The sequence below is a fragment of the Caenorhabditis elegans genome, chromosome V (assembly GCF_000002985.6).
Source record: "Caenorhabditis elegans chromosome V".
Classification (NCBI taxonomy): domain Eukaryota; kingdom Metazoa; phylum Nematoda; class Chromadorea; order Rhabditida; family Rhabditidae; genus Caenorhabditis; species Caenorhabditis elegans.
Window position 1 is genome coordinate 8,085,758 of NC_003283.11, and position 23,004 is coordinate 8,108,761.

At 32.5% G+C, this 23,004-nt stretch overlaps 7 protein-coding genes, 1 non-coding gene and 1 pseudogene across 9 annotated transcripts; 4 read left to right on the forward strand and 5 right to left on the reverse strand.

The window, feature by feature from the left end:
- Positions 1 to 126: 126 nt before the first annotated feature.
- Positions 127 to 1,526, reverse strand: str-128 (annotated as a pseudogene). Its single transcript has 6 exons — positions 1,337 to 1,526; positions 1,207 to 1,291; positions 1,082 to 1,160; positions 828 to 1,029; positions 703 to 777; positions 127 to 513 (listed from the first exon to the last, which is right to left on the reverse strand). Coding segments are annotated over exons 1-6 (1,018 nt in total).
- Positions 1,527 to 3,510: 1,984 nt separating this feature from the next.
- Positions 3,511 to 4,938, reverse strand: str-130 (Serpentine receptor class r-10). The gene is made up of 6 exons (NM_072686.3): positions 4,700 to 4,938; positions 4,571 to 4,655; positions 4,448 to 4,526; positions 4,116 to 4,317; positions 3,994 to 4,068; positions 3,511 to 3,948 (listed from the first exon to the last, which is right to left on the reverse strand). The coding sequence occupies exons 1-6, from the start codon at positions 4,886 to 4,888 to the stop codon at positions 3,562 to 3,564; spliced, it is 1,017 nt and encodes a 338-aa protein (NP_505087.1). The 5' UTR covers positions 4,889 to 4,938; the 3' UTR covers positions 3,511 to 3,561.
- A 277-nt stretch (positions 4,939 to 5,215) lies between these two features.
- On the reverse strand, positions 5,216 to 6,728 carry str-129 (Serpentine receptor class r-10; the record flags this gene model as incomplete). Its single annotated transcript, NM_072687.1, has 6 exons — positions 5,216 to 5,593; positions 5,751 to 5,825; positions 5,870 to 6,071; positions 6,121 to 6,199; positions 6,246 to 6,330; positions 6,540 to 6,728. The coding sequence occupies 6 exons, from the start codon at positions 6,726 to 6,728 to the stop codon at positions 5,216 to 5,218; spliced, it is 1,008 nt and encodes a 335-aa protein (NP_505088.1).
- Positions 6,729 to 7,574: 846 nt separating this feature from the next.
- Positions 7,575 to 9,721, reverse strand: str-146 (Serpentine receptor class r-10). The gene is made up of 8 exons (NM_072688.4): positions 9,532 to 9,721; positions 9,300 to 9,384; positions 8,583 to 8,661; positions 8,402 to 8,536; positions 8,214 to 8,355; positions 8,041 to 8,169; positions 7,788 to 7,965; positions 7,575 to 7,742 (listed from the first exon to the last, which is right to left on the reverse strand). Exons 1-8 carry the CDS (start codon positions 9,709 to 9,711, stop codon positions 7,666 to 7,668), a joined length of 1,005 nt encoding a protein of 334 aa, NP_505089.2. The 5' UTR covers positions 9,712 to 9,721; the 3' UTR covers positions 7,575 to 7,665.
- A 915-nt stretch (positions 9,722 to 10,636) lies between these two features.
- On the reverse strand, positions 10,637 to 12,582 carry str-145 (Serpentine receptor class r-10; the record flags this gene model as incomplete). Its single annotated transcript, NM_072689.3, has 7 exons — positions 10,637 to 10,725; positions 11,370 to 11,547; positions 11,600 to 11,728; positions 11,779 to 11,920; positions 11,963 to 12,097; positions 12,183 to 12,261; positions 12,318 to 12,582. The coding sequence occupies 7 exons, from the start codon at positions 12,580 to 12,582 to the stop codon at positions 10,637 to 10,639; spliced, it is 1,017 nt and encodes a 338-aa protein (NP_505090.3).
- Positions 12,583 to 13,848: 1,266 nt separating this feature from the next.
- Positions 13,849 to 14,756, forward strand: sdz-23 (EGF-like domain-containing protein). The gene is made up of 2 exons (NM_072690.2): positions 13,849 to 14,350; positions 14,411 to 14,756. Exons 1-2 carry the CDS (start codon positions 13,864 to 13,866, stop codon positions 14,725 to 14,727), a joined length of 804 nt encoding a protein of 267 aa, NP_505091.1. The 5' UTR covers positions 13,849 to 13,863; the 3' UTR covers positions 14,728 to 14,756.
- A 2,746-nt stretch (positions 14,757 to 17,502) lies between these two features.
- str-90 (Serpentine receptor class r-10) lies at positions 17,503 to 21,265 on the forward strand. Its single transcript, NM_072691.3, has 7 exons — positions 17,503 to 17,693; positions 19,963 to 20,047; positions 20,103 to 20,181; positions 20,301 to 20,435; positions 20,494 to 20,560; positions 20,608 to 20,682; positions 20,756 to 21,265. Exons 1-7 carry the CDS (start codon positions 17,508 to 17,510, stop codon positions 21,146 to 21,148), a joined length of 1,020 nt encoding a protein of 339 aa, NP_505092.1. The 5' UTR covers positions 17,503 to 17,507; the 3' UTR covers positions 21,149 to 21,265.
- srlf-16 (SXP/RAL-2 family protein Ani s 5-like cation-binding domain-containing protein) lies at positions 19,016 to 19,855 on the forward strand (the record flags this gene model as incomplete). Its single annotated transcript, NM_072692.1, has 3 exons — positions 19,016 to 19,456; positions 19,504 to 19,689; positions 19,739 to 19,855. 3 exons carry the CDS (start codon positions 19,016 to 19,018, stop codon positions 19,853 to 19,855), a joined length of 744 nt encoding a protein of 247 aa, NP_505093.1.
- An 844-nt stretch (positions 21,266 to 22,109) lies between the features above and the next one.
- F58G4.8 lies at positions 22,110 to 22,394 on the forward strand. Its single transcript, NR_069060.1, has one exon. It is a non-coding gene; the product is annotated as an Unclassified non-coding RNA F58G4.8 (non-coding RNA).
- Positions 22,395 to 23,004: the final 610 nt, after the last annotated feature.

The window sequence follows — 23,004 nt, forward strand, 5'->3', positions numbered from 1 at the left end:
GTGCCTTTTGACTTCAGTGTAAGATCTTTTTATTTTAACTATTCATTAATTCAATTAATTGAAGCCGATAATGGAAAACCTGACAAACAGTGAACGATTTGACCTTATTCGAATTAAATTTTATCATCATCCATTTGAAGTATCCCCATATGACTTGTATGTTTGTGAAATTTTTGAAACCTTCATAGAAGATTTTGTCTCTTTTCTCAAAACATAATTTCTGAATCGGTCGATTATAAAAATTGCAATGAGAGGATCTGAAGCAGGATATAAACTGCACGTGACTCCGACAATATTGATGTATTTTCCAACTTCAATCTCAAAAATCGGAAGAATGAAGACGAGTCCAACTGGGATGTACTGCGTAAAACATGGTAGAAGAGTTTGAAGAGCAAGACTCCAAAATAATTGTTTGCTTAGGGACCGTGTCTTCTTGCTCATTTGAACAGACGCGTCGTGAAGCTTTTTGTACGTTTTGAAAGCGCAAAATAAACAGGTGGTGAAGCAAGTACTCTGAAAATATTTTTTTTATATTAAAACAAACATTTTAAACATGAATAAGATGATTTTTTAAAAGAAAACTAATTTTTTTGAAAAATTGGAAAATTGTGTTTTTAAAATTTTTTCTAACTTGGTCTGTTCTTAAACTGCAAAGACATTCTAATGTCAGAGATATTCTATGGTAAAATTATTGTATCTTACCATAATGGGGCAACTTAACAGAGCCCCAAACAAATCAGTATATCGAAGTAACAGCCTACCATCAACTTGATGTGTCTGTAATATTATTTTCCAAAAAAATAATTTTTAAAACATTTTTAACTTACATAATACAACGGAGCAATGAATGCAATCTTATCCATATCTTCTTCATACAACTCTTTCACTATTTTTTGAAAGAAATCTTTTTTCAGTTGAATAGGTCTGTAGTTGACATACATTGAAATGGACCAGATTATAAACAACGTGAAGGGTGGAACAAATAGAGAAAATATATTATTTCCTTTAAAAAACTTCAGGTGTTGTGATCTGAATAATTTTTAAAAAAATTTAAGGAGAAAGCACATTGTGGAAATATTACCTGCAAACGGCAATGTATCGAAAAATGAAATGTGTCGTTAACATGGAAATGCAAAGTGCTAAACATCCACAATACACAACTGAAAAAAGTTGTTTTTCGTACAAAACTTGGATGAACTCACTAACTTGCAATACCTAGTCCTTCATTTTCATGATATTTCAAAAGACTATCGACATAAAACAACATTCCAGATCCTTGAATGTACATCACCTAACATGACTTTTGTTTTACTTTCAAACAATTTAGATCACAAAACGGTAACGTTAAAATTTCAATATTTGCATAAAATATTGCATACATCGCAAGCGACATCATCAAGATTCGATATTTTCCAAATGAAGCTCCAGCTCTTACTTTTATCAAGTGTAACAAAAGAAAGTTGGCAATCATTGCAATAACATATGCACAGTATTGGCAAGCGTGAAGATAAAACGGAACAGCCATTTTCAGATGCTAAAAAATTTAGTTATTGGTTTTCACATATATGATGAACCTCAAGAGTTGGCTTTTTGAAAAGAACTAGACAAAATAAATGAGTGAAATGCAATAATGATAATTATGCTTCTTGTCTCTACAAATGCTAATACCAAAACAAAGATCTTAGCTTTTCTTTTAGTCATGATAATGAAATGCCTATCTAATAAATGAAAATATCAATAAGTCAGTTAACAGTGTCTTCTGTTTTCTTAATGACGTTTTTATATTTCCCAGTTAAAATGCTATCAATGCAGATATCTTAATTGAGAATAAACAGTTTTCAAGCAATATATTTATTACAAAGAAAACAAAGCACCCTGTTTTGTAAGGTTTCGAAGTGCCTTTTTATTTTTGACTATTCCAGTAATTCACACAGTGCCGGGGTTATGTACCATTTAGCCGAGTATTATTAAATTTTATTTCGGACATTTATAACACGTCTCAAAAAATTTTGTATCTGAAGACACAACATGCACGTCTTTTTGGAAGAAAATAGTTTTCATTTAAAAAATTAAACTAAGAAATAACTTGCACAGGTATATAAAAAAACTTTTTGCTTTTTGCAATTATAGCTAAGGTAATTTCGGGGAAAGAAATCTAAAGTATTTATATTATTTTTCCAATAGATAATCAACAAGTATTCATCAAGTTCTCTAGTAAATCTATGGCAGTGTACCAAAAAACGTACGATACGTTCCTGGTAGGTGGTCAAACTTTAAGTATGTTCCTGATAATGATCATTCCATAAATTCTATCATCAGCTTCCTTTAGATGAAAAATTGTTTTTTGCATAACTGAATCCGCATGGTAAAATTAGTAACCCGTTTCCAACTGGTGCCATTTCAATTTCTTTCGAAAGGTTCGACTGCATAAATACATTTTTACAACGAAGAAAACAAAAAAGGCAAAATAATGCAAGTTATTCAACAATTATTCAATTCGTCTTTTTATTAGTTTTTTTATGACCGACTTTTAACTTGTGAAAAATACACTTTTATATAAATATAAAAGCGTCTGCGAAAACTTGCAACTGGGTGCTATCTGTTTCATAGTTAACTTTAAACAAATATTTTTTGTTAAGACTGTGAAAACTTATAAACTCCAGGTTTTACATCAAATCAACAAAATTGAGGAATTTCAGTCTAGTTCCTTCAAAATAGAAGTACGGATTGGCGTGTTCACTACAAGGCCGGCCAAAAGTTTTTTTTTGCAAGAATCAAGAAACAAGAATTCTTGCAAAAAAAAAACCAAGAAAAAACCAAAAAAAACCAAGAAAAATTTCTTGAAAACAGGAATATCTGCTTAGATAATAGATTTGCCAAAAAGTGAAAACGAATTATACTAAAGTGGCTAAATATTATGAAATTGACATTAATAGTCAATTTCGGGTTTTAAATCAAATAGACAAATACTCACTGATTTCAAAGAAGCTATTACGTAAAAATATATTGATTCGGAAATTGCACTGTTAAGGAGTAATTAGATTTTTACTACATTTCACGGATTTGGCAGGCATAGTTACAGAAATCACAAACTAAGCTATTTTCTGAAATAACAAAATTCCTAAAATGAAACATTCTGAAAAATTAGAATAAAGTGAGCCAGTGAGAGATGAGACAATGAGTATTCGCAAATCAAACATCGGACATTTTTGGTACTATAATTGCACCTGGTTCAGTTTTTTGGGACGAATGGGAAATTTCTTGCAAAAAAACTTGATTTCATTGATGTTTCACTTTTTTTTAAATAATAATCAAGAATTTTGTGATAATTTTTGTAAAAAAATGTGAGAGTTTTTTAATAATTTCCGAAAATTTGAAAATTTCCAGCAACATTTCTTCCAAAATTTCTTGCAAAATTTCTTGCAAAATTTTGGCCTTGGTTCACTATTCCGTCGAAATTACGATTCATTGAGCACACTTTTGAGGAACATACATCAAGAACTTTAATTATCCAAGAACGTCTTTTATTATACAAAATCACAGAGAATTCACATCGTTATTCTATTTTCCAGTTGATGAAAACCCTTCCGAATTGATAGCAGAAATTTTTGAGCTTTTCGTTGTCGATGGTGACTCTTTTCTAAAAATAAAGTTACGGAACCGATCGATCATGAAAATTGCAATCAATGGATCCATGGCAGGGTATAAACAACATGTCACTCCAACAAGATTTCCAGCTTTTCCAACTTCAACTTCAAAAAGCGGAAGAATAAAAATAAGCCCGACTGGTATATATTGAGTAAAGCATGGTAGGAGAGTTTGAAGTCCAAGAGTCAGAAATAATTGCTTATTGAGTGCTCTTGTTCTTTTGCTCATTTGAATTGAAAAATCATTGAGCTTCTTGTAGGTTTTATAGGCACAAACAATACATGTTCCAAAACAAATACTCTGAAAGTGTTTAGTTTTCCATTTGCATCAAGTTGGATATATTACCATAATATTGCAGCTCAAAAATGCTCCAAACAAATCAGGAAAATTGAACTGACGACTCCCATCTTCCCCTCGAGTCTGAAAATTTGGAGCATAATAATATGAAAAGAAAAATAACAACTCACAAAATACAAAGGAGCGATAAAAGCAATTTTGTCAATATCTTCGTCATACAATTCCAAAGTCACATTTCTGAAGTAATCCTTCTTCATCTGATTCGGTCCAAAATTAATATAGATTGATGAACCCCAAATTGTGAAAAAGAAGAACGGTGGGATAAGCCATAGGTACACATTAATTCCTTCAAAATAGTGGAGTTTGTTGTTTCTGAAAATTATATACCTGTTATTTCCAATTAAAACGCCACTGGTATTTTTTTTCAAATTAAAAATTAAAAAGGAGCTAATGCCAAGTTGTGGAGAGAAAAGTATAGAAAATCTATGCTTTATGGACTTACTTGCAAACTGCAATGTATCTGAAAATGAAGTGAGTGGCAAGCATGGAGATACAGAATGCAAATGATCCACAGTACATTGCTGAACAAATATTGAAATTATGGAGTTTTCTACAATCAACTTACTTGAAATGATAACTCCAGCAGAAATATGATCCTTCAGAACACTGTTCACATAAAACAAAATTCCAGATCCGTGAAGATGCATTACCTGAAATAAAGCTGAATTCACATAATCGCCCTTTTAAAACTAACTGGTAGAGTTAAAATCTCAATTGTTGCGTAAATGATCGCATAGATTGAAAATGTAATCATCATAATTCGATATCTTCCGAATGAGGCTCCAGCTCGAATTTTAATCAAATACAGCAGTACGGTATTCGCCATAATAGCAATGAAAAAACATAAAAATTGGCAGATTCGAAGATAGGGAGATACCGCCATTTTCCATCGTAATGTGTTTCGGTTAGCTCCTTTTATATTCGATATTTGATAAAAAACATGCTTTCCTAGATGGCTTTATTCATTAAAACAATTGAAGTTATGAAAATGATGACGAAGAAAATAAGGTATCTACGTTGAAGGATTAAGGGGTTTAGTCACAACTTGACGCGCTAGAAATAAAATAATTGATGTTTGATACAAAACAAAATAATTTTTATTAAAAACAATTTATTATAAAGGCATTTATTAAATAATATTTACAAAGCGGAGGAATAAAAGTTAATGTGAAGGTAGATTTTAAAAGGATGATTGACGGTTAAACAAAAGTTATTCTGCGACAGTGGATTTTCCATCTTCGTTCATTGTGGAAGTCTTTGGTGCAGTCCGAGCTTCTTTTCCCAAAACGTAGTTTCGGAATTTGTCAATCATGAAAATCGCGATAATTGGATCAATGGCAGGGTAGAGACTACAAGCTGCTCCAACGACGTTTCCAATCCTACCAAAATGAATTTCAAAAAATGGAAGAAAAAACATTGCGCCGACAGGAATATATTGTGTAACACAGGGTAGAATCGTTTGGAGCCCGAGAGTCCAAAATAGTTGCTTGTTCATATGTCTTGTTCTTTCACTCATTTGTATTGTCAAATCATTCAATTTCTTATAAGTTTTGTAGGCACAAATTACACAAGTCATCAGACAGATTGTCTGAAACAGTTTAGGTTCAGAGGGGGAGCAAGAGTAATTGGGTTTTAAATTTTAAATCAAAATTTGCCCAAGTAAACGAATTTCAAACAAAAACGAAATTGCTTTAAAAATTCCCCATAATTTGATATGTGAGTTCAAATTGAAAAAAAAAACTCGCCATTATGACGCAGCTAATAGTAGCTCCCAGTAAATCAGAAAACCGAAAAAGACAACTTCCATCTTCGTTACGGGTCTGAGAAAAAGATCAAATGAAAAATAGAAAATTAAATAACTTACAAAATACAATGGACCCATGAAAGATATTTTGTCAATATCTTCGTCATACAACTGCATGGTTATATTTCGAAAGAAATCCTTTTTAATTTGATTTGGTCCAAAATTGAAATAAATTGACAAAGTCCAAACAATGAAAAGAATTGTAGGAGGTATAAATAAATTATATATTTTAATTCCATCAAAGTAATATAATTTCCCATGTCTGAATAAATACATATAACAAGTTGTACGATAGGTAAAAGTTAGTGTACCTGCAAACTGCTACATATCTGTAGATAAAATGAGTGGCTAGCATAGAAATGCACAAAGCGAATGAGCCACAATATAAAGCTGAATAATGATTTTTTTAGGTTATTAAAACGAAATAATATCTTACAAGACATGAAGCCTCCAATAGTCGTTTGAAATTTTAAAACGCCGTCTAAATAAAACAAAACTCCGGATTTATGGATATGCAGAACCTAAAAATAGTTTGTAATTATTAAAAAAAAACGTATCAGCAAGCTCAACAGTTCTTCCAGCACATTTTCCACCATTTCAGAGAAGACCTGCTTAACACAGTTTTTCTCCGCAGTTGTTGCGCTAGAAATGTGAAAAATTTCGCCCGCAAAGTATCGAATTTTGAGAAGATTTGAAGAATGATACCCTTTCAACAAGGAAAATAACTTACCGGCATTGTTAAAATTTCAATAAATGCATAAATAATTGCGTATATTGAAAATGAAACCATCAAAACTCTGTATCTTCCGAAAGAATTTCCGGCACGAACTTTTATGAGATAAAGGAGCAATAAATTTGCAGTTGTTGCAATAGAAAACGCTGACAATTGACATATACGAAGCAGTGGGGTTACGGCCATTACCTGAGGACCGGAAATGAAATTTTTATTGTAATATTCACTTCGTTCTTAAATATTTGGTACTTTAACGAAATCTGATTATAAGTCTACCATACTACGAACTACAATCAGATATAATAGCACCTCGTGGGTGAACGCCTTCTGAATATTAATCACTACTCTTTCAGGAATGCATAGGTACAAAATGATGAGTTGTTGTTAATTCAGATACAAAGTAAAATGGCTGAGTTATTAGAAGTGGCAGAAAATGTTTTACAGGTTTCTCGGTGTTTGTGGCACAAGGATTACACTTCCTTTTCCAAAAATTAATTGAGACAAAATACCTGTGTAATATAAGACAGTAGTCATCTAAACGGTTAAAAGCTATAAATCAGCTATACATGGAACACCTTAAGGGTCTTATTTATTAATTTCATGAACACAAAAACTGACCTGAAACTAGGTTGTTAGAGGGCACAATCACCAAACAGATATTGAAACTACTTTACCGGTAAAAACACTCAACTTTTTTTTAAATTTTGAGTCGAAGCTGCCTATTTAAAAAGATTTCTCATATCAAACAACACACAACAACTGTGATAGTATGAAATCATGATGTGATTACATTAATCAACTGCACTCAAGGTTGCACTCAACTAAAAAGAGAAAAATGTTTATTGAATAATTGGATTTGATACAACATCATTGATATAGCAGAAATAACACAGGTTAATATCGTCTATTCTGATCCCTTGTTGAAACCCCAACTATTCAACCAACGTTTATATGTTCCATCTAAATTTCCAATCGGGAACAGACATTTACATGATTCAACGACCTGGAAATGTGAATAAAAGAGCTATGTTATAAAATCGATTTTTATTATATAAGTTTAGTATAGATTCTAAGTTGTAAAAAATGTATAATACAAAAATGTGACATGTTTTTTTAATCGAGATCATATCTTTGTCTTGTCCTTTGATGTATAATACGCAGAAAACTGAACGGTGGAAGTCTTTTTTGGTTGAATGCAGCCTGAATATCTGATTTATTTTCATCGTGTAAATTATTTAAACTCACAAAATACAGCTTTCTTGAATTCTCTTATACAGAAAATTGCAATAAGTGGCTCCAACGAAGGATAAACTGCTAGACTTCCAGCAGTGAAATTAGCTAAATGACCAGTTTCAATTTCAAGCAATGGCATTGTGATTTCTAAACTGACAGGAATATACATCATGAATAAGGGAAGTACTGTCTGAAAAGATACTTGAAAATCAACGAAAAGATACTTAAAAATCAAAATCAATTATTTAAAAAAGATAAATCTTACCTGAAATGTTAGAGCGACAAGAAGTTGTCGATTAAGCTCTAGTGATCTTTTGCTCATATTATTCCCTGCACTTTTCATTTTTAAGAAGATTTTTGCAGCACAAAATACAATTATAGCAAAACATCCTCCCTATAACTTTATTAATAAGAATTCCATGGGAACCTGGTACTCACTATAGTTAAAATACAGGCTACAAGAAGCATAAGATCCCAAAATCTCCATAGTTTTTCTCCATTTTCACCAACTGTCCAATACATAACAGCGATAAACGCTACTTTTGTGGAATCTTCATTGTAGACGGTTTTGAGCTCATCCCTATACTTTATGTAGTTAATTGTCGTTTGAATAATTTAAAACCCACTTTAAATACAATTGCTTCTCAATACTGTTATGCATTCCAAAATACACAAAAGCATACCAAGCGATAAAACAAATCAGACAAGGAACGAAAATTCCAGCAACTATCCGAGATTCATAATTAGCCAGTTGAGTATTTCTAGAACAAAAAAGTTAAAACTGCTAAGATGAGAAAAAAAATGTACCGACAAACTGCAAAATATCGATAACAAAACTGGGCAGCTAATAGGGAAATGACAAGTGCAAAGGATCCACAGTACAAACCTGAAATTTCAGTTTTCATATTTTTTTAATTCTTATACATGGAAAAATGTCCGCATTAATAGAATATCCTTGAAAAAACTTCACTTCAACTTTGCATCATTTTATCAAACACTAAATTATTTTTGAACTGCAGCGCTAAAAGTGTGTAAAAAGCGAAGAAACGAAGTACAATCTGTTTCCTTTTTTGTTTTTAGCACTTCATGATAGGTTTAAGCATATTCTCATTTCAAAAGCACTTTTCAAACTTTTGAAACATTTTCCGAAAAATAAATTCACTTGACATGCCGATAAGCTGGTGTTTTTATTTGCACAAAAAGTAAATAACTTTACAGCTAAGATTTGCAGTTGAATTCCATTGATAATTTCAAACTATTTTCTAGTGTTTGGAAAAAACATTCCAAATGACGCTACTCTTATTTTCGGTTGATTAATTTTTGTTTTTTTTTTATTTCAGCTTTTCACAACATTTTTTTTGTTTCAAAGAACTTCGAAATTTTTCTTTGTCATTATGAAAACACACTGAAAAACCGAGTCATTATCAATAATGAGTTTTTCTTATTCGCTCAAGATTGTGTGTTCAGAAGTGAACAAACTGCATGTAGTGTCTGATTAAAAAAACAACGGAACAAGGAACTTACAAGTGATATTGTAGCCAAGTACTGGATAGTACTTTAGAGGGCTTTCCATGAAAACAACGCAAGCCGGACTTTTGATATGGATTATCTGGAAGTAATGAGAATTGAAAGAATTTTCGTGCTATTTCTGAGAAATCCGTTCGCCATTCGGTACATATGTTGATTCTCAGAAGCTAGCTGTGAACACAATTAATTGGAAAGCTTCCAGATTCAAAAAGCTTGATATTCCACTCACAGGTTGTGCGAGTATTTCAATCCAAGCGTAAACTGAAAAGTACACTGCAAAACTGAACATGACATTTCGATAAGTTCCAAATAGTTTTTTCGCTCTTGTCACAATCAAATAAATCAAAACGGAATTGGAGATTTGTGCACCGATAAACCCAACATATTGAATAATGTGGAGATAAAGCATACCTTAATCTATTCAATTATTAGGGAATGTGAACATGGAGAAAATGGAACGGATGATGAATCAGTTATATCTCTCTTTTTGAGTAGTGATGTAACAGACTCATTAGAGAAACAATGACGACAAAAAGTTAGTGTTCTGGTGTAGGAATAGATCTAAGAAAGATGAGATGCAGCAGTTTTTGAACCTATGTTGAAAGAGAAATCAACTTCAAGGTCGATTAAATTGAAACAGAAGTGAATGAAAATTTAACAAACTTCGAGTCAGTCTTCGCTAATTCCTTGATGGGACAGAACTTATTTCATGTACCATTTTGATTTAAATTTAGCCAATTTCTTAGCCAAACTTGAAACTATCAAAAAAGGTTGGGTAGAACAGTGGTAAGAAAAAGATTTAACTAAGATTATCTACAAAGGATGTCCAAGACCTAATGAAAGTTTTGCCCAAGTGCTCTCGTTTTTATAATATAAGTTGGTCAGGAATTTGACTTGAAGTTTCGAATACCTTGAGGAATTTGTGCTTATCAAATGTTCATAAAATATTAACATTTTACGAATGGTTCAAAAACTAAAAATACACTAAAACTTGAATGGGAATCTAATTTCAAACATTGAATAAACTTCTGAAAATTCAAGTTTTATTCGGACAATGGGATCATTAATCAAAAAATCATTGAAAATGAGAGTCAAGTTATATTTCTCTATTTGAAAGCCATAATTAAATTTTCACAAAATATAAAAATTAAATGAATGACTAAGCTAGTCTACTATCGGGTCTTGAATTATGTACCAGAATTCAGTATTTATTGAATAAGATTTATAGTAAGACAGCGGTAATGCCATATCTGTTTGCCAGTTAAGAAATCAATGAGCACCTCCCACAAATGTTAACTAAATTAAAATGAAATAACAATTTATTTAAAACAAGCTTAAAGAATGGCATTAGTACTCGATGAATAAACTCCTGATACGGGTGTTAAGAAAGTAGTTGGAGATGCCACTTTTCTGTTCTTCGTACCTGTAAAAAAATGGGTGGAGCTGATAAAAATGTATATTTACAACGTCTGACAATACCAGATTTCCTTACAAAATGGAAGAACGAGTTATCAGAATTTTGAATATTATTAGTAAAAAAAAAGTTTTGAGACAGTTATAATGAAGTTTCAAATTCAATTTTCAAAAACATTGTTTATCAAAGTATGATACGTAAAAAATACTGCTGATGTGTTAACGTTATGCTCGTCTGTGCGTTACATAAAAAAACAAGCACATGCTTTCAAAAAGTTCTAGAAAACATCATGCTGTGTCGGTGATCTCACTGACATCTTAATATTATAACTTTTCGAAATCAAACGTTTTTTTAAAACAATTTTGAACATTAAAACCATGGGTAGTCAACCTGTTTAAATCAAACGGTTTGAAACGGATTTCATCCTTTCTGAAGTATTCAAATAATTGAACACCGGATTTTTCCAAATCTTGAAAAATATGAAACGCAGAATGAAAGCTCAAAATGGTCACTTAAATTTTAAATGGAATAACCTAGATATAGTTAAAAGTTAAAAGTTTCAAAGCATTAACCGTTTCACTTATCGTACAATTTACCACATTTTCAAAAAAGTATTAGAACTTTTCCGATATTTTCCGACTATCACGACTTACACAAAATAACTTTTTTGAATTCTTTTATGCAAATCATTGGAACTAGTGGCTCTAGAAACGGATAGACGGCTAAGCTGGCTGCAGTGAAATTGGCAATCCGTCCGTTTTTGATCTCAAAGATTGGAAGAGAAGTTGCTAACCCAACAGGAATGTACATCATAAATAGAGGTAAAATTGTCTGTAAATTATTTTGTAAACTTATTTTGTATTTTTCATTCACATCGATTTACCTGAATGGTCAATGTGATAAACAACTGTCTATTGAGTTCTAGTGTCCGCTCGCTCATGTGACTACTTGTATCCTTCATTTTTCTGTAAATCCTTGATGCACAATAGACTATCGTCATAAAACAGCCGCCCTGGAAAAACAAAGATCTTGAGAACATAACTCAGAACACAAGTCGCCTACAATTGTTGCAACACATGCCAGTAAGAGTGCAATATCCCAAATCTTCCAAATTTTCTGCCCATTTTTATCAAGTGACCAATACATAACCGCAATAAACGCTACATTCTCAGAGTCTTCGTTATATTTTTCTGCTAGTTCATTTCTGGAAAACAGTTGTTTTTTGTGAACTACAAATTATTAATACTTCATGTACAATTGTTTTTCAACCGTATTAGCCATTCCCCAGTACACAAATCCAAACCAAGCAATGAAGCACAAAACACAAGGAAAAAATAAGTAAAATAAAATACGTTCTTCACCATGAGAAAGTGAATGTGGCCTGCAAATGTTACATTTAAAAGAATATCACTTATTCCAATTTAAATAAAGGGACATATTATCCCAACATGAACTTTTTAATATACTTGCAAACCGCCAAAAATCTGTAGAAGAATTGAGCTGACAAGAGGGAGATAACAAGAGCAAAACATGCGCAGTACAAACCTGGAAAAGTTTTTCATGAGTTTAAACTTAAAGATACACATTTGAAATGAACTCACAGGTAAGATTGAATCCAAGAGTTTTGAAGTATTTCAGTGAGCTATCCATAAACACAATGCAAACCGGAGATTTTATATGAATAACCGGTTGAGTGAGGATTTCTATCCATGAATAGATCAAGAAAAAGAAGGCAAATCCTAGCATTACAAATCGGTACATTCCAAACAATTTTCGGGCTTTTGTCATAATTAGGTATACTAAAAAGGAGTTTGCAAGTTGAGAACCAAGAAATCCAAAATATTGGATGACATGGAGGTATAACATTTTAATGTAACTGTTATTTTTCCATCTATCAGAGGAAGATATTTATATACAGAATAATGCGCCGCCCAATTTTCTCAGCCAAGGATTGTACTGGTTTTTCATTTAAAAAAATTAGAGCTACGATTAACGCAGACAGAATTCATGAATCACGACGGTCAATCGGAACATGTGATATTCTGCCAGAAAACAAGAAAAGTGATCAAACGAACTATTGAAACGAAGAACTTCTGCTGGAAGATACATCTACTTGCAACTACGTCGGAAATCAGATATTTTTGATGTTTGAAATCACAATCAGAAATCAAATCTACATAAAACTTCTAACAAAACGCAAAGTTAGTGAATTAAGGCTTTTCAGAAAGGACAGAATCTTTTAAAGATGGAGTGGAGTACGTGTGGGATTGATATTCTTAAAATGATCAGTTCAAGTACATAATGCGTTTGGGATTTTCAAAAGAATACATGCAAACCTAAGAATTACAAGGTTTATTTAAAACATTTTCGTGTATAACAGTTCGTTTTGACAGGGACTGAAAATGTATGGACGGAAAATATAGTGTTTTCAGAAAATTTTAATTGTTTGAGAAAATATGACAGAATAAAACCGAGCCATACTAGCAAAATTTACATTTCTAGTTTTTAAAAAATGCGAGGAATGGTGATTTCTGTGGCTATGTCTGAAAATCAAACAATATCAAGAAATGGACACTTCAAAAAAAACATATTTTTCTTCAAATAACAAATTTCTTTGGTGTCTTGTAGATATTGCGCGGCTATTTTTGTTTTATTCCGTTCCCGTTCTAGTCGTTTTTTGAGATATTTTGCTGAAAGTTGTACTTTTATTCTAAATCTATTTATTTCCATTAGTAGTTTTTCTTGAAACTATCAGGAAACACTGAAATCACAGATATTGAGGGGGGTCTTATAGAACTTGCGCGCACTTTAACGGATTGTCAGAAAAACCGTGAACACTATAGGTTTAAATATAAAAATCTGGTATGTACCAAATTTCTCCAAGCAGTTTCGTTTATTCTTACTATTAGTTGTAGACATTGCCGCCATTGTAAAGTATACTTTACCCTCATCGGCTCATTTTGAGACTCTACCGGCATAGAAGGAAAAGTATACTAATTATAAATTTGTCGGCTCTTTTTAATTTTTATAATAGGAACACAAGGAGGAGCTACAATCCCGCCTCTTTACCTTTCCAATAAAATTACTGTTTTAAAGTTACTCTTCAGTCTATGTAAGTATCAGTGTATGTATTTCAGTGTTCATACGATGACCCGTTATATGTATTCTCTTTTCTTTTTACTTTTTATAATTCCAAATTGCTATTCGACTGGAATTGTTTGGATTCGAATGTCAGCATCTAAAAATATGGCATGCCGAATGGAAGTAATTGATAAAGATAATTCATCTCGTTATGGAATTTCTCTTGATCTTCAACTTCAACCGAATATTCCAAAAGAGTTTGTTCTTCCAATGCCAACATCTTCTTCTCCTATTCCAATCTTTGACTACAGTATTCAAACATTAAGTTTGATAACTGGAAATATAATTTCTGGAAAGAAAAATGTCAGATTGCCGCTTCTCGTGAATGATCCTTGGGTTCACAAAACGATTTCGAATGAAAATGGAGTTTCTGTCTTCACATCAATCCGATTTGAATGCCTTCCATCTTTTTACGGACCAAAATGTCAATACTATTGTACCTCTGGAGAAAAATGCTCCAGGGATGAGTGTCCAAAAAGGAAATGCCAGAATAGTGAGTTTATTTGCGCCAACTTAAACTTTAACAATAAATAACTATAATCATTTTTTTCAGATTCTCAATGTCAATTTGATGGATCAGAATCCAAATGTGTTTGCCAGTCAGGATATATTGGAGAGTTCTGCGAGATTGATCAAACTGTTTTCAACCATCCGGCCGATTCCGCAGTTGTACTGATGTGTTCAATAGTTTTCCTGTCGCTTTTTATCATTATCATCGCTGTTATGGTGATTATGAAACAGAAAAGACGAACGATCACCGAGCCAACGAATTTATCGACAGGCAAAGAGTTTTCGGTGGAAATTTGTAATTCTGATCAACACAGAATTCAAATTCTCACTCCAGCTTATTTAATTTTTTCTGATTTGTAGAAAATAATGTTTTTTTTTCAAACTAATAAAGTCATTTTCCACGAGTGCTGATTTTTTTGTACACAACGACAATTTGGACCATTGTAAACAAATTGCTCGTTTTTTTCCAAAATAAAAGAAATTTTAATGCGCTCCTATATAATACATGAATACAAAGATCACACATTTTCCTACTGCAAATTTTGAGACATATTTACTCATTGAAAACTTCCAGAACTTTGGTTATATTTCTCATATTTATCCTGAGGCCACGCTTGAAATTTATGCAATTTCATTTTTCTTGTTATGAAAATCATAAACTAAACAAATTTTCGATATATTTTCTAAGATCACACATTTAAAATTTATCTTTGAAGTTGTAAATTGTTTGAGACAACTAACATTTTCTTTTTTTAAATGAAGTTCGTCATCAAATTATTGGATGGTTTTTCGTTATAAACGGCTGAATACAAGGTTGTCTCATTTTATCCAGACTGGTTTTTGTAAACATTTTATCGAAATATTGTCTGCTACAAACTTTCTTTCTTCCAGATTTCACTTACCAAACATAATTTCGACTGTTATATTCAGTACAAAGCGTAAAACGTTGAGGAAACAGTTTTTTTTAAATGTTTTATTAATTTAAGCTGCTCCGATTCGCTGTTCCCCCATTTTTTACGCATCTGATAACTGTTCAATGGACCTGAACCCAATTTTGGAAACTCATTGGTCTGATAATAAACGCCATCGAATATCAAAACATCCTTAGGCTCACCTATTGTTTAATCCATCTTGCCCACGTGACAATATAATAAGTATATCCGGAGTGCAAAACTTTAAACGTTGTTTATTTTTAGCATATTGTTTTTGAGTCAAAATGTCAGAAACAGAAAGCAATGTTTTAGGCTGAAAACATGCGATTATGAGGACGATATTTCGTCATCTATCATTAAGAAAAATGGAGTTTTTTTTTCAAAAAGCTAGAGCAAGTTTTTTAAATCAAATTTCCAAAAAAGCTAAAAACCAAAGAAATTTTCTCCGGTTCGGTGATCTTGTCGCGAAGACAGGGAATAAAGACATTCCACTGTTCACGACTGTAATAAATACAAAGATCTATTAAGAATAATACTTTAAATTGTTACGTATTATAACTGCTATCAACTTCCCATTCAATCTTCTGAGCAATGCCAAGTACAACTACACCAGTCAATGAGCTATTCGAGCAACAAGGAAAACCCTAATTCAAACTGCCGCCAAATGTGTACGATTAAAGGAACAGCAATGGTCTCGACGACACACGTGACAACAACTGTGACCGTAACCCAGGAGGATTTGCATTGGCCTAAAGGGGATGGCGCTCGACGCACTCGCTTCGCTCCGTCCATTCGGGAGACGTGATAATTGATTGATTTTACTTTAATGATAGCTTTTATTAAACGTAATAAATTATGAGTAAATACACAGTGTAAAGATCCTAATAATCATCACATGGGGCGGAAGTAGCTCCGAAACAGATCTCACAGATAAAAACTTGCAGCGTCATTTCCTGCTCTCAAAATCATTTCTGGTGCATTTACTTCAATATTTTAATTATTAATTATTTAGGTTATCAACACAACTAAACTTGCAAATTTTTCTTCTGTCCGTGCAAAGCTTTTGTTCTGCAAAAATTATAACCACAGCAATATTCTACGTCATCACCTGAATCAAAAAGATTAAGATTAAAGATCTTTCAACCTTTTTGTTTTGTTTATGTAATAACACTTACTAGAATAGAAAATAGGTTAGACAATGACAAAATATTTAGGATTGTATAAAACAGCTGTCACAAAATGTTCACATTTCAAAAAATAAAATGACTGTTTTGTTGATATATATTACTGGAAAGCAGTTGTTTCTTACCACGGAATATGTTGCAATTCCACATGTATCTTATTCCTTTTTAATCTGAATGTGTAACTACAATTTCCCGGAAATTTATCAAATTTGATTGATTAATTTGATTTGTGCCAGTTCAACACTTTAAGCACAACTTTGAGCACGGATCACAATTTTCTACTCGAGCAAAACAGCTGAATGTTAAGGTTTTCGGTTCCTGAAGTTTTGAAAGTCTGCTACACGACATCATTTTAGAAATCAAAACTACTTCAAACATCTGAAACCAAATCTGTTTTTTAAAACATGCATTTGTGACTGTTCAATTTTGATTGTGAATAATCATTTTGTCTCAATATTTTTCCGAAGTCAAGAATCAGCAGAAAACATGTTCAGTTCTGGAACTATTCTTGAACCTATCCGAAAATTAAATTCTGCTGTTATTGGGTTTTAATTAAAAAATCACATATCCAGAATAGGCGTATTATGGTTTTCTGCCCAATAAAGAGCAGGTGTTATGTTCTCTTTTTCTTATGAGTTTTCATTGTGCTGAATGAGAAAAACAATTTTGGAGTTAGCAATAATCAGTTTAATATTTCTAATTTTCAAAACATTTTTGGTTCGAGAAAGCTAAATTTAAACATTTAATTATTTCCCAGCTAAAAGTTGTTTATGAATAAAACATACTTATTTCCACATGTACTTGTTTAATCTGAATGAGAATACAAGTTGTTGTCACGGGATTGTTGAAATTCATAGTTTGAAAATGTGTTGTGAGAATTCTCTCACAGAATTGCGACACTTTGAGAATAGATCAAATATCTAGAGAATCAAGAAATTTGAATATCTTAAGACTCTTATAACTCGCAACAAGACCTTTCATTAACATCATTATTAAAATGCCAAACTTTAGTCATTTTCAGATGATGTTGCTCGATTTTCAACAAACCTATGCACATGTTACCTTCGGTCTTTCCATATTTTCAAATTGTTTATTGCTTTCTTTATTGCTGTTTCGAAGTGACCGAAATCTTGGAAGCTACAAATATTTGATGTTTGCATTCTCATTTTTGGGGATTTTCTTCTCAATCGTCGACTTTTTGAATAAGCCGGTTAGTTTATTTTGGACTTTTTAAACGAAACACTGGAAAAATTATTTTAATGATTAATTTTTAGAAATATGTATTAATAATATGGTTTTGACTTTTTAAGAGTGAGAACATGTTAAAGATGACTAAAACTGGTTGAGTTGATTAGAAGTGGTTAAGAAGGCTGATAAGCCGAGAGAAAGTTAAAATTTATTGGAAAATGGCTAAAGGTTTTTGACAAAATATTAAAATTGGTCAAAACGAAGCGAGTTCTGTGTGAGCTCCTTCTTGATTCACTACGATTTGAGAAGCAGTGAAAACAATGAAATTCCTGAAATGTTGCACATCCTTTTAAAATCTTTTAAAATCACTACGCCTGACTTTGACTATTTTTGCACGTTTTTGCGAACAGTTTTTAAAAAGTTCGGACATTGGTTCAATTTTGAGATCTTACTGACAATCAATAAATCCACTACACCAGGATTTAAATCTCGACACAGTACTACGTACGTGTATAGAGCTGGCTCAAACTGGAGTTTGCACGAACGTCTTTGATTTTTGGAATACCAAAAACCTAGCCCTCCGAATTAAGGCAAAGAGATTTCAAAAAATACTTTTTGCCGCTGAATCTCTTTTTAGAAAACATCCAACGACTCCGTAGACACACCTTCCTAAATTTAAACTCCTTTCCAAGGTTATGCAAGGCTGCAAAATTTGCAAGTATCCTTTGATCCGTTAAGGATTCCTTCTAACCCAAAATTTCCTCGAGCAGTTGGTGGAGGAGTACCAAATGCGATAAAAGTCGGAAATTCAAAAAATCGATAGAATTATTCTTGACTTTCTTCTCTCAAATATGTGAAACAGAAAAAATCCGTCAAGGTTGAGATTTTTATACTAGAACAGTTATGTTATACAGGGACAGTTTTTTATCTTTGTCAGAAAATGTTAGCATACAAATTCCAAACCTGTGATGATTATTCAGCAGCTTATTTGTTTTTTCCCACCACTCAGTGCGTGCAAATTTTGAAAATTCAAATTGGAATGGTCTCTGGACAGCAGACAGGTACATACATTATGTATTGTTTTTTCTTTGCCTGTTAAAACCTGTCCACGTTGTCAGAGAATACGTTGATTTTAGTTTTATTTTGCATGCCTGCAAATATGAAAACAAAATAAACTAAACAATTTTACAAATAGTTGCTCAAAAATTAATCCAAAATTTACGAACATGTCCAACTTTTTGACAAAGATCAAGAACTGTTTTAGTATAAAATAGTTGCTCTGGAAAGTAGAACTCACCACCAAAGTTTTATTTATTTCACATTGTCTAAAAATAAAAGTCAAGAATGTATTCATCTACATTTATTTTTGCTCTTGCCGTTATTGCAATTGCCACTGCTCTCCCTAGTGCTGGAAATATTGGAGTAGGAGGACTACTTGGAGAAACTGATGGAAACATTGGAGATGTACTTGATGTAGCCAACGGCCTTGGTAATATAATCGGAGATTCGGAAGGATGCATCTGCGGAATTATTGAAAATCTTCTTGGAGGGGACCAAAATGCAACCAAAGGTCTTTTGAAAGTTCTTGATTTGAATTTAAACAAGTTGCAAGATGACCTTCTTGGAAATAGCTCTGCTCTTGTTGGTCTTCTAACCAATTTCATTGGAAAAATCCCAGAAGAAGTTCTTCCGGAAGTTAAATCTCTTCTTGCAAAAGCAAATGAAATCGAGATTGATGAACTAATTTCGAAACTTAATGAACTTGTTCCACAAGTGAAGATTGGTGTAAGTTATTTACCAATTCGAACAGAAAGAGCTTGATAAATTTACAGAATCTTCTCAAAAAATTGATTTCCGAAGTGTCAAAACTCATTAAAAATCTTCTCAAAAAAGTTGGAAAAATTATCAAAAAAGTGGGAGCCGTCTTTGAAAAGTTGACGAAAATTATTAAAAACACAACCAAAACTATTGAGGAGAAAAATGAGGAAATTCAAAAATTGAAAGACCAAAACGAAATTGTAAGGTTTTTTTAATGCGATAAGCTGCAATCGTGTGCAAAAATTTCAGGAATTCAATGTTATAATTTTCATTGTTTCTCAAATTGATGTAGATCTTCAAGTTGAAAATGGAGGAATTGTTCCACCAATCTCTGTTTCAGTTGATCCAATCCCAATTAATGCTTAATATTTTAAACGATAATTTATTCTGAGAATAAACATGCATATAATTCATCAATCATTTTAACATTTGAACGCATATCATTTTTTTTTGATCCATTAAAAACATTTCAGATGGTGCACATTTTTGGTGGAGCATACTTGGTATTCAGTCTGAACTCTCTTGGCCTTCCTCATTTCCTAGCAAATTGGTTCAACGGTAATTACATTTACCACAATAAAAATATCAAACGCCATATTACCCATATTTTCAGCACTTAACTGTTCATGTTATGGAATGACAATATCATTATTGGCTGTTCATTTTATTTATCGATACTTGGCAGTTTGTAGGTACGTTCCTGTTACTGGGCGGGCATGTGTACTTTCTTTTTCAAAAACACTAACCTGTTCCGTGAACCTTGCAATTCTAAAAATAAGTAACATCATAATTTAATCTGAAATGGTTACAGACCAAATCAAATGAGCTGGTTCATGTGGCCTCATGCAATTGTTTGGTTTTTGTTTTGCTCCGAAATTTCCTTTGAATGGTGGATTACTGCGGTGTTATTTGCTGGAGAAACTACAAAAATTGATGAACTGATCAAGTAAGTTTTGAGTTTAAAGTACAAAAGTTGGTAAATAAGTTTGGACGAATATTTGTAGAGACTCAATGGAAACCAATTACAATTTGACAAAAGGAGAATTTATTTATGCAGCTTCTCTTTATTATGTGAGTTTTTAGAAAAAAAAACATTTTTTTAGTTAACTTATTTTCAGAAAACTGATGATTCCGGGGCCAAAGCAATTTCATGGCCTGATATATTGTTTGCAGTCAATGTGGTCAAGCTTATTGTCAGTAATATATAAATTTTTTAATCTAATGCAAAAAAATTGAGCATCTGATTTTGAAAAACGCATTTTTCAGAGTATCTGCATGATCATTGTTTTATTTTGCGGAATTTCAACATTTCGAAAACTTCGAACACTTCGTCATTATTCGAAACGAACGACAAATCTTCAAAATCAACTTTTCAAAGCTCTAGTGACTCAAACCATTATTCCAGTCGTCACAATGTTCATACCTGCAGCTGTTATGATGTTAGCTCCGTTGTTTGAAGTAACTCTAGGATCTTACGAAGTTCTGGTTATGCCAGTAATAACAACATATCCGTGTGTTGATCCAATAGTTGTCATATTCTTTGTAAAAGATTACCGACAAGCAATATGGCAGACGATTCGATGCAAAAGATGTCTCTTTAGCAGAAGCCGATACTCTCTTCGTGGAACTGCTGTGTCATTTATAACCGAGGCGTCATGATAATTTTTGAAATTTTAATTACATATTTCTGTGGATGCTCATGTTGGTGAAAATTTAAAATATATCTCAAAAGTTCAACGGGTGAATTCTAATAGTCTAATAAATACGTTTAATTGCTGATATGTTTGTGAACTGCTCTGGGGAAAGAATTTTCTTATTGAAACGGAAAGTAAGACACTATCAACAGTAATCACAAAAAATGAAGTCCAAAAAACCAATGTTGTAGAGAATGTGTACTTCCTTTCTACATATTTATTTCATCATACTACACGTAAATACGTTTTTTGGTTTCTACAAATCGACGAACCATCAAGTTCTGTCTGAATTCATTCAACTCACAGAAAGTCTATGTGATTTGATCTCTCAACTAGAAGTTTTTGCATGAATGGTTGATAAAACTACATTTATAGGGTTCTAGTATGTATTTGAAAATTAGTAGAAATTGTCAGAAGTGCGAAGCGAGGTAGTTGCGGTCCGGAAAATTTTATCAGTTTGGTGATTTCAGGAATTTCACATTGTGCGATATAGGAAAACCGATAATTGTGGCAATGTTCGCTAGCTTGGAAGTTTGATTTGGAGCTACTCAAGTGTTTGAATTATTCTGAGCGTTATAAATAATTATGTTTCTAACAGTTTAACTGTGCACCAAAACAGTATGCACCAAAACATTTAATTATTTTTGTTCATTAGAGAAATGGGCTTCACTTTTTCATTTGGTTTTGAAATATTGGAGAGTAAAAAAAGACATAATTAACTGTATTTTAACGCGAGAAGAATCAAGCTCAAGACAAAAAAGAATTGACCCGATGATCAGGATGTTCCGGGAAAAGAAATGTGTGATCAAACAAAGATGACACTGATTTGTGATTGTTAAGTAAAATCTTGCTCATTGGACATTACTTTCAAATGTTTCTGCCGACTTTTCTTTCTCATTTCTCCCCCTCACAGACAGTCAGTAGGGAATGCTGTAAGGATCGTGTAATTTTGACGACGAGGCAAACAATTTCGAGCAACAACGCAACGTAAGGAGGTGGAGGATAAGTGTGCCGTTGGAGACTTTGCGGAGGAGGGAACCGAAATGAAAGAGAAATAAAGAAAGATGTGAATCTGCCTTTCCCCTCCGTAGATATACAACAAACAGTAAGTCTCTGCTTGGATGGCTCACGGGAAGCTCGTGCTCCTGTCGGGTTGGCGGCGCGGGCGGCTGCCGCAGATGCAAAATCCTCCCACTTATCGCATGTGCATTCTTGAGAAGAAAAGACAGTTACGGGTGCCCTCCTTTCTCTTCATACCCTCTTACTAATCCTCCAATTATTTCCACATTTTCTTGTTTTCTGAAGTTGCCGCCAAGATTTTGAGAGTTGAATTTTCAAGAGCTCATGCGCGAAATGCCGAAAAACATCCGAAATTTGTCTGTCTCAGATTTTTTTGTTTCATTGTTCACATTCTTCATCGGTTATGTAGATTTTATGTTTCTTTTTATTACTTCTTCTATCCGTATTGCACTCTTTGGATCAGCTTTAGGAGATTTAGTCTCGATTTTAATTTTTTTTTAATCAAAAATATTTCATCAAGCGAAATATTAAAAGCGTCTTCTTTTTTCTATAATTTTCCTTTAGATGTTTATATAATAAACCGATATTATAAGTTGTCTAATTGCAGTAATTAGGCTGTTTGGGGAAATACTTTTTCACCACTTTTCAATGATTCAATTATATGTTTAGTTTTTTGTTATTTGAATTTTTTGTGAAAGTTTTATTGTTTTGTCGAATAGAGTTTAACATCACATACCCAGTCACAATTTTTCAGAACTCTCGGAATCAGTCCACTACTTTTTCATTAAGATCTACAATACT

Excerpts from the sequence above, each read along its gene's own strand:
- str-130 (NM_072686.3), bottom strand. The coding sequence starts at position 4,888 with ATGGCGGTATCTCCCTATCTTCGAATCTGCCAATTTTTATGTTTTTTC. Across the intron at positions 4,656-4,699 it reads TTGAGATTTTAACTCTACCA|GTAATGCATCTTCACGGATC; the intron begins GTTAGTTTTAAA and ends GCTTTATTTCAG. Across the intron at positions 4,069-4,115 it reads TTATCGCTCCTTTGTATTTT|ACTCGAGGGGAAGATGGGAG; the intron begins GTGAGTTGTTAT and ends CCAAATTTTCAG.
- str-146 (NM_072688.4), bottom strand. The coding sequence starts at position 9,711 with ATGCTTTATCTCCACATTATTCAATATGTTGGGTTTATCGGTGCACAA. Across the intron at positions 8,170-8,213 it reads TAGCCTGTATTTTAACTATA|GGAGGATGTTTTGCTATAAT; the intron begins GTGAGTACCAGG and ends ATAAAGTTATAG. Across the intron at positions 7,743-7,787 it reads ATTCAAGAAAGCTGTATTTT|GCTGCATTCAACCAAAAAAG; the intron begins GTGAGTTTAAAT and ends TCAGATATTCAG.
- sdz-23 (NM_072690.2), top strand. The coding sequence starts at position 13,864 with ATGACCCGTTATATGTATTCTCTTTTCTTTTTACTTTTTATAATTCCA. Across the intron at positions 14,351-14,410 it reads AAAAAGGAAATGCCAGAATA|ATTCTCAATGTCAATTTGAT; the intron begins GTGAGTTTATTT and ends CATTTTTTTCAG.
- str-90 (NM_072691.3), top strand. The coding sequence starts at position 17,508 with ATGTTGCTCGATTTTCAACAAACCTATGCACATGTTACCTTCGGTCTT. Across the intron at positions 20,561-20,607 it reads ATGCAGCTTCTCTTTATTAT|AAAACTGATGATTCCGGGGC; the intron begins GTGAGTTTTTAG and ends ACTTATTTTCAG. Across the intron at positions 20,683-20,755 it reads TCAATGTGGTCAAGCTTATT|AGTATCTGCATGATCATTGT; the intron begins GTCAGTAATATA and ends CGCATTTTTCAG.